We start from the raw sequence: 8624 nt of genomic DNA, 5'->3' as shown, positions 1-8624 counted from the left end.
CCGGACACGCTCCGCGCGGGCATAGGATGCCACGGATTCTCGAAGCCGCTGCGCAGGTGAGAGCCAGGATAACTCACGAGGCGAAAAAAGCGATCAGGATGATCTTTGGGTTATGTATCACAGTGCTCCATCTGTTCTTGGGGGCCACGCCGGCCTCCTGGTCCACGGTTCGGTCTGACATGTTGCCCTGCACCATAAAAGGGTGCGAAGCAGAATCCACAGGTGAGATATACGAGATGACAAAGCTCGAAAAGATGAGCAGGAACCGCTGTGTCGGGTCACTCAGGGTAGGCTACAGTCCTTATAAACGGCCGAAGTAGAGCCAGCGTCGGCCGCCGACTCCGCGCGCCGCCGCCGCCCATCAGCAAGCAGGGGTCATGCAAGATTTTTCTTCCTCTCCTCTCCGCCCGCCCTCTCGAGGACGGCACTTCCATGCACGCCCGGGTAACGGGTGGTAACCGGGCCCGCCCATCGTCACCCGCGTCAGATTTGCGGTATGTGGTGTGGTGGTGTACGTTATGGAAATAACCCCGGACCCAAAAACCGGCGTGAGGGGAGAAGGCGCTGATTGGTGCCTCCGACCTTTCGTCCCCGCGGGTCCCCCACCTTCTCCTCTCCCCCACATATTGTTCCCCATCCGAACCGCCGCCGCGTGCGGCCATCCTGCCCCCCTGCAGATAGAGGCAGCGGCTAGCCGGTGTGTGGTTCGAGGCCATCACCGCCTTTGCTCCCGGGCTCGACTTCTGGGGAGGTCACAACAGCAGCGCAGTAGAGGCAGATGGAACGGGGAGCTGGATCGCGTCCGTTGGCGCTGTATTCCCGTGGCAGTCGCCAAGCCGGAGAGAGGCGCTCATGAGTCGCAACATGGCGTCTTCTCGGGAATGGAAATAGACTCTTCCACCCTAGTGGGGGCATCCGCCAACGAAACGAGCCCGCAAATTTCGCAGGCCCGTCTCAACTCTCCGTCCGGTGAGCAGAGCAGACGCGCGATCCGTCGGGGAACAGGGGCATGAGCGAGAGGGCCTGGAACGGTGGCCCAGAAAGGACGCCGAAGAGAAGGCACACGACCCAAGCGGATCCGGATGGGGATACCGGCCGGGTCCAGGGCCCCGCCCGTCATCACGCGGCCACGCGAGAAAGGAATTGAGAGACGACAAGAAAAAGGGCCGTCGGGTGTTTGCGGTAACTCCGCCTAGGTTTTCGGCCAGCACGCGACGAGCAGAATTTGAACCTAGGCTCCGCAGCGGGGCCAGCCGTGCATCGGGAAGGAACATGAGCCTTTGTGCCTGACCGGCCGGAGAGAATGCCGTGAACCGGAGGGTTGCTATAGGGAACCCATAAGACCGCTTCGTTCTTGTCGGCTTCTTCTCTGCGTCCCTGATTTGGCGTGCAAGGTTACTACATCCCACGCCCTGACTCTCCACCGACCACCACGCGTCAATGGGGATTGATCAACTTGACCCGGCTAGCTGGTACCGGGTTTCAGAGATGGTATTAAAGCAATCAAAAGCCCACCTCGAAATTCGTTAGAATTCCACCAAGCCCTTTGCCAAGTCTTGTCTGCCGAGAACAAGCTCCGTGAGGCTAGGAGCCTCACCCAAATCTAACCCAGTTGGGACCTCTGATGTCATATCGCGACACCGCCCAATCTGGTCTGCCCCCAAGGACTGGGGCTGCCGAGGCAGAGACGAAATGCGATCCCAAACTTGGCAGGGGCTTGATCAGATCTCGAGCTTGAGCTCTCACCCACGAATATGCCAGCAGCCCGATTCTTATTCTTTTGGAGCACTCAATCGTCCGGGTAAATACCCAGTAGGCTTACAGAATCTGCCCTGTTGCTTGATATCGTGATATAGACCCCAAGCGACATCCCAAAAGTGGGACAAAGGGGATACGCGAACGAGGGAAACTGATGAGGTCAGGCACGCGGTACCGCAACATCGAAATTGACGCCCTATGACACTCAGAGAAGTCTGAACAAAACATCAGCACAGGTCTATTAACATGCAATTGCAATACAAGGAGCCGACAGTGGTCAGAACCCTTCCATGAGCTCCCCACGATTTTCCCAAAACTCCCAAAACGCCTCCAGCATTTCGCCATACATTCAGTGTATTCGTCTGCACCAAACATCATGTCCCAAGTAGGGTCCCCAGCTTTCCCGTGCACACCCAAGCCTTCTTGGAAGTGATTCGCGCATGAGAGTGGTAGCTGCTTCATGCGCCTCCACGGGGTTTGGCCTTTGCCTTTGCTTTCTCCTTCTTCTCGGCCTTGATCCTCTTCTTCGTCTCCTCTGCCTTGACTTCGAGCTTGCGCTTGTGCTCCTTTTGCTGCTCCTCTGTACGCGCGACGGGCTTGAAGAAGCCCTCGAGCCGCTGCTGTTGTGACGTCTTGAGATTCTTCTCGAGGCGCGCGGCACCTGAACGGACCCGGTCCTCGGAAAAGCCCTTCTCCGTCACCAGGAAATTGATCAGGCCATCGATATCGGGCTTCTCCCACTTGAAGTCGCAATCCGGGTGGTCAGCCGGCCGAACGTCCGGGTTGAAGAAGAGGTCCCTGGCATCCTCAAATGGCCAGTCGTCTGGCACCGTGTACTTGAGGTCACCCTTCTTCATCTTTTCCACAATCGTCTCCAGTGAACCGTGCTCGCGGATCAGCTTCAGAGCCGTAGTCGGTCCAACTTTGGGAATCGGGTCGAGGTAGTCGCAGCCGAGGAGAATACATAGGTCGACAAACTAAGGACCGGGCATATTCTTGTCAGCGATCTCGTCACTCCTGGAGTAGTATCCATGATAACGCCAGTCTAGATGCGTACCTGTTTCCGCTCCATGTTCAGGCCCTCGAGCACCTTGTCGACGTGGATCTCCAGGATGGGCTCCTTGCGCTGCTCCGAAAATGTCAGGTGGCGCAGAAGGACGGGCGAGTCAAAGCACAGCGTGTCCATGTCCTCGCTGGCGGCAGCAAACACCTTGCCGGCGCGGGCGAGGGCGGCGCATTGGGCCTCGGCCTCGGTGGGCGCGACGATGTAGGGGATGCCCATGAGCTTGAGGAGGCGCCGGCACTCCTCGTTGTGCTCGCGGGTGACGTGGACGGTGCGGCGCGAGAACTTCTCGACTTCCTCGGCCGTGCCCGTCTCGCGCGCCTCCTCGAGGCCCTCGAGCGCCTCCTGCTTGCGCTGGTATCGCCGTGCGAGCTCTCCCGACTTGAGCTTTGGCGGGGCGCCGTCGAAGACGTAGAGCGGCTTGATACCGTTGTCGACCATGCGGAGCGTGCGGTAAAACATGCCCATTAGGTGCGACGTCGTCTGCCCGTCCTCGTTCGTCAGAACCTCGCCATTTGACCTGACCGCGATCAGGAACGAATATATGCTCATGGATCTGTAGCGGTTGCGGTTGGTGTCAGCTTTGCATGGGCGACGGGCGCATCTGCGGGGGCAGAGAAGGTTGGTCCATACGCATCCTGCGAGGAGAGTGATTGTCAGTGTATGCGATTCTTGATGCGATTTATCCCCATGTTGATTGAGTGCTTACAATGGCGACTTTGCGGCCAAAGTGGTTCTTGATTTCTCCCGATTTGACCGCATCCGGAGCATTCTCCTTGATGATGCTGAAGAGTTGCTTAATACCCATATTGCTAGGAGGTGGTCAGGCCGAGTCCAAAGCAAGATAAGTCAGCGGGAACTATGCACGGCGGATCTCCGCGATTGTTGCGAGACTTTCTGTATATCCGGTTTCTGGTCATTCGTGGGAGTTGAGGGTGTGCAAGCGGATCGTGATGTCACGGTAACCGGAAGCGCACTTCATCCGCGCCGAAAACGCGCCTGCCAAATTTCACGAACCAGACGCGACCTGAAGTGGGGTCACGTGGGCGCGTCTTAATGGATTGAGCCCCGCTCAGTCTAAGTTCCAGCCTCCAACCCACTCGATGATGAGCAAGATCAGATGCGATACCCGTAGAAAGGACAGGCCGCTCAAATACCGATGCATTTATACAAACCCGGGCACTTCGTGGGCCAGCCGAAAATGCTTTGAAAACAGGCTACTCATAGCACAATGATTCTGCGCCATCAAAGTCTCGGCTGGAGGCAGACCTTCCTCCCAGCATCATATGTGCACGAGCGACGCAGGCATGGAACCGCATATTTAAGAATATTCAGCATGGAAACAACCCCTACGTGACTCCATCTCAACCATGGTCTCGCCGCCGACATATTCCTTTCTTCAAAGGGGCGCTTGGCGGGCTTCGGACGGACGAGCTAGAGAGCCGTCAAACCATAGGGTCGGGTCGCCAGTCACGGATATTTGAAAGGATCAGAAGGCCCCCCAGCGAGGCAGGATTTGGCAGGCCTCTCGCGGCTGCACAAAATCTCCGCCAATGGGGATATTGGGAGGCTTTGGTTCAAAAGATGCATGTCCGGCTTGGCAAAATTGAAGTGGGAGAAGGAATCTGAACGTTAGCTAGCGCCTTGTAATGGCAGCAGGGAAATTGGCTTCGACGAACCCATGGTGATTAGCTAGCAAGTGCTCGCGCTCGCTCGCTCACTCTGGAAGAAATTCGTCCGCGATTCACAGAATGTGGGGGAAGAAATACTAGGCAAGATCGGGTTTGAGTGCCAGAGCGGCGACAGCCCGCTCACCACTCGACCAAATGACAAGGAAGCGAAATAGGGCTACTGTCTCCCAGACTCGCGTATCACATATGCGTGTGCACAGCTTTGATACACCAATCCATTGGTGTTTAGGTAGGAAGCGAGGCGAGATTGCTAGAGGCCACAGAACGAGTGTGTGAGAAGAATGGAGGGCAGAAAAAGCCCCCTGCCAATTCTACCCATGAAGTGAGCATGCAACACACAAAGATAATAAAGCCCAAGAGCCGACTGTGGGATCTCCGAGCGGGAAGGATCAAGAGATGGCAAAAAGGAGAAATCGAACGGTTTTGACATCAGACGTTTCCGCTCCACGACTGTTCGCGTTTCGGGCCTCTGGGTTGCGTCCGTCGTGGAAACACGAATCTGGCCGGGGCAAAATACCCAAGCGGAGCCAACCCCTGGAATCGACTAAAGATAACCCAATCCTTAGGGTAAAAGGACACCCACTCGTGGCTGCCAAGACATTGAATATCACCTGCGAACGGCACAAAAGGCCACCGGAGGACTCGGTGACACTAGAGGAGCCGGAGAGAAATAACGAGCCTACTGGGAAGCATTCTAGAACACAAAGACATTAGGCTAGAGAACGAGCATCTGTACGAAAAGTCGCGGTAACAAGGAATCATTCCCCCGGTGGTAATCTAATACTAAGTTGCTCTATATGGGTGGTCGCTAAATGCAATGTATAAATATCGCAAGAGAGAAGCATTTGGTGGTCAAGTAGAGACGGGCCACCGGTGAGTATGAACCAAAGCGAGGTAGGAAGAGTATGTCAAGGAGGCGGTACGCCAACATCGAAGCCCGCCCACCTACCGAGCCCAACGTTCCTGGTAGCCCTGAGGCCAGTCGAGAATCCACAGCCCATCCCTTGGCTTCTTCCTTCAGCCCCACGTCCTCGTCAAAGGCTCCGTCAGGGGTAGATGTTCGCGACCCATCGTCTCGTGTCCATTTATGTGCTCTGGAGATCGTCGGCTCGTCGAGGTATTGTTCCAAATAGTCCATCATATCTTGGTCCTCCGACAAGGCTATGCGCTTAAAGGATAAAAATGCAGAAAAACGTGAACTGGAAAAATAAAAACTTACAAAATCCCAAACTAGATGTGGTGAGAAGAAGATAGGCACATTTACATAGGGTCTAAGTGAGGAAGGGTGAAGAAAAAATGACATGTGATTGTGTTGGCCCGTCTGCGTCCAGCGCGCCACATGTAGTGAAAGACAAAGGTGGGATGTATACGCCTCTATGAGACTGATTGCTTGTCCCATCTGACCCGTCTCTTCTTTCCAACACGTCCGCTGGGTGAGCCGCAAAAGTCGAGGGAGCGGAAGAAAGGAACACATGCCTCGCAATCTGCGATGGTATGAGCTCGGGGTATTTATCGGGCGCTCTGTTTGCTCCCTGATGCGAGCCAAATTTTTGACAGGACAGATCGAGGCGAGACTAGAAGTTCTCCTTGCCCCAGACAAACGCGAAGCTTCAAGATGGATTGTTAGCTGGCCGTTCATCACAGCAGTCAATAGAGGAGGCAGGGGCAAATAGGACTTACTCAGGCTCAGTGTACTTGTTGCAAAAGATGTGCAGTGTGCTACCCAGACCCTTGGGACCACAGAAGAAAACACCAGCCTCGGAGGGCGTGTGCAATTTCCTGATACCCCTGAAGATCATGTCCCAGTTGGGCCTGCCGAAGTTGGTCGGCGCACGCAGGCCCGTGATGGCGTCCTTGTCGGCGTTGGCGTCGTTGATCATGATGTTGGTCGCATCGTCGGCCTTGATCTTGGCGGTCAGATAGGCGTGGATCTCGATGCGGTTGTCGACGTCCTGAGCCTCGATGGCCAGCAGCAGAGAACGGAACCACTCGAACGAGCCGAAGTCACGGCAAATCCAGAAGAAGTAAACCTTGCTCAGGCGGGTCTTCTTCTGGGGGTAGTTCATGCGGTACCAGATGGACTTGAGGATGGAGGCGAAAGGCGTGACACCAATACCAGCACCGCAGAGCACGGCGATCTCGTACTTGAACACATCCTCGGAAGCGGAGCCGAAAGGGCCGTCGACGTAGACACGGGGGAGCACGCGCTTCAGAGCGGGGTCGACATCCGGGTTCTCGCCGTTGACACCGACGACGGTGGACGAGCCGCTCTTCTTGTCCCAGTCACAGCCCAGAGCCTTGGAGACGGCACGGGTGAAGTCGCCGACAACACGCATGTGAATCGAGATATAGTCCTCCTCGGGGGCGCTGGTGAGCGTGAACGGGTGGTACTGCCAGACCGAGACCTCGGGGCAGCAGAAGAAGATGTACTGGCCAGCGCGGGTCTTGGTGTGCTCCTTCTTGATCTGGATCTCGCACACGTTGCTGGGGTGCTGGATGACCTTGGAGATGTAGGTGTTGTGCTTGCCGCGAATCTCGCGGGCAACACGCTCGGCCAGGTAGATAAAGCCACCGTACATCCAGAACTGCCAAAAGACGCCGATGGCCGAGGTACCAAAGGACATGCAGAACGGCGCGAAGTCGGGCTGGATCATGCAGAAGGCACCGTGGATAGACCAGAAGAAGAAGAAGACGATGAACATGTGGTGCGTGTACCAGAAGCGTTCATAGTTGGCACGGCGGGGCTTCTCGACCGAGGTGAAGACCATGCCCATCAGCGCGATCAGCATGACATAGCCCGTCCAACCGGGGCCCGAGACAAAGTTGGCGAGGAGCCATCCGTAGATGCCGAGATTGTACTGGGCCGCGACCTGGGCGAAGTTGTTCCAGTGGGCAATCGTGTGGACCCAGCTGAAGAAGACGATAGACCAAGCGGTGGTTATGTGGAAGGTGATATTCTTGTCGAACTGGATGATTCCGTTGAGCGGCGTCTGACGGGCGAGCGAGATGAATGTGCGGCAGACCGGGAAGAGAACCATGGCAACGTCGAAGTGCAGCACCAGAGCAGCGGATCTGGAGGGGCGGGTGTCAGTAGAGATGCCTCTTCGAAAGCGGCGATAGAGTAACTTGCCTGGCAATGGCGAAGGTGGGACCCAGCATGTCTCTGGTCTTCTGTAGACTGTCCTTGACAGCGTAGTTGACGAAGCCAAAGGAGAAAATCAAGGCATGCAAGACCATAAAGACAAAGACGAAACTATGCCGATTGTTAGCTCATACATCCGCCAGGGGCACAAGCACCGGGGCGATCCGTCGACGGCATCCATGTTGCTTTGGAATGGTTGGTGGCGTACAATCGACGGTATCCTTCGTTGACCATCCACCGGTCGAACTTTTCCCTAGGCGTAAGCTCCTTTTGCCTCTCCTGTGTCATCTCGCCCGACAACAACATCCTCGTGAGTGGCGTCCATCTTGCTCGCTCCGACTGCTCCTTCGCGGAGCCATAGCTATCCCGATATCCTGACATGGTGGCTGTCTGCGGATGCTCGGTCGGTTTTCGGTTCGGGTCGATGTTCAATAAAGGTCACAACCCGGACCGCGTGTCCGTCGACAAGTCGCCCCCGTTTCAATAACCCAGTGAAATTTCGTACAAGCCTGACGTCGGTATCGATGCCGGTGGCTTGGAGATTCCTCCTCTTTATCACCTTCCCCGTATCTCACAATATTATCGGGCGTTGGTATTAAACGGTCGTCGCGTTGCAACTAGATGGAATGGGATTCAGAGCCTGCTGAACGGCGTCGTCGAAAGGAGGGTAGCGAAATGGAGAAGCGAGATGGCAGGACGGCTCCGGAAGAGAAAGAAAGGAACAAGAGAAGAAAACAAAATGAGCGCAAATCGTGGCCTGCGAATTTGCCGTGAGCAGGCGGCGTGGGGAACTGTCAGTAAAACAACACGAACACGGAGCACCAAAAGGAGGGAGAGGAGGAAAAAGGAAGCCGGCTGATTTTGGTGGTGGGAGATCGTCCGTGTAAGAAGGAACGGGCGAGGCGCCTGTCCACTGGGCCTCCTAGAAGGGCAATGTGGGGGGGGGGGGGGGCGGGGGACGGGACGGACG

The 8624-nt window shown here is 56.0% G+C and overlaps 3 protein-coding genes across 3 annotated transcripts in view; all 3 read right to left on the bottom strand.

Annotated features, from left to right (window-relative positions):
- The window catches only part of GGTG_05917 (quinate permease), a 2809-nt gene extending 2068 nt beyond the window's left edge, over positions 1-741 (bottom strand). The window contains exon 1 of the mRNA XM_009223728.1: positions 78-741. Within this exon, the coding sequence (XP_009221992.1) occupies positions 78-196 (119 nt within the window). The 5' untranslated portion in view covers positions 197-741. The remainder of the gene's footprint in view (positions 1-77) is intronic.
- Positions 742-1859: 1118 nt separating this feature from the next.
- On the bottom strand, positions 1860-3775 carry GGTG_05916 (DNA-repair protein rad2). The gene is made up of 4 exons (XM_009223727.1): positions 3531-3775; positions 3455-3459; positions 2816-3377; positions 1860-2735 (listed from the first exon to the last, which is right to left on the bottom strand). Exons 1-4 carry the CDS (start codon positions 3627-3629, stop codon positions 2217-2219), a joined length of 1185 nt encoding a protein of 394 aa, XP_009221991.1. The 5' UTR covers positions 3630-3775; the 3' UTR covers positions 1860-2216.
- A 1479-nt stretch (positions 3776-5254) lies between these two features.
- Positions 5255-8530, bottom strand: GGTG_05915 (cytochrome b-245 heavy chain subunit beta). Its single transcript, XM_009223726.1, has 4 exons — positions 7863-8530; positions 7643-7765; positions 6193-7584; positions 5255-6120 (listed from the first exon to the last, which is right to left on the bottom strand). Exons 1-4 carry the CDS (start codon positions 8033-8035, stop codon positions 6087-6089), a joined length of 1722 nt encoding a protein of 573 aa, XP_009221990.1. The 5' UTR covers positions 8036-8530; the 3' UTR covers positions 5255-6086.
- Positions 8531-8624: the final 94 nt, after the last annotated feature.

Source organism: Gaeumannomyces tritici (assembly GCF_000145635.1).
Source record: "Gaeumannomyces tritici R3-111a-1 unplaced genomic scaffold supercont2.3, whole genome shotgun sequence".
Classification (NCBI taxonomy): domain Eukaryota; kingdom Fungi; phylum Ascomycota; class Sordariomycetes; order Magnaporthales; family Magnaporthaceae; genus Gaeumannomyces; species Gaeumannomyces tritici.
Note: the sequence above shows the minus strand (reverse complement) of the source record. Positions and strands in the feature narration are given on the sequence as shown.

Excerpts from the sequence above, each read along its gene's own strand:
- GGTG_05915 (XM_009223726.1), bottom strand. The coding sequence starts at position 8,035 with ATGTCAGGATATCGGGATAGCTATGGCTCCGCGAAGGAGCAGTCGGAG. Across the intron at positions 7,766-7,862 it reads AACGAAGGATACCGTCGATT|TTTCGTCTTTGTCTTTATGG; the intron begins GTACGCCACCAA and ends CAATCGGCATAG. Across the intron at positions 7,585-7,642 it reads CCCACCTTCGCCATTGCCAG|ATCCGCTGCTCTGGTGCTGC; the intron begins GCAAGTTACTCT and ends CCGCCCCTCCAG.
- GGTG_05916 (XM_009223727.1), bottom strand. The coding sequence starts at position 3,629 with ATGGGTATTAAGCAACTCTTCAGCATCATCAAGGAGAATGCTCCGGAT. Across the intron at positions 2,736-2,815 it reads TGAACATGGAGCGGAAACAG|TTTGTCGACCTATGTATTCT; the intron begins GTACGCATCTAG and ends CCCGGTCCTTAG.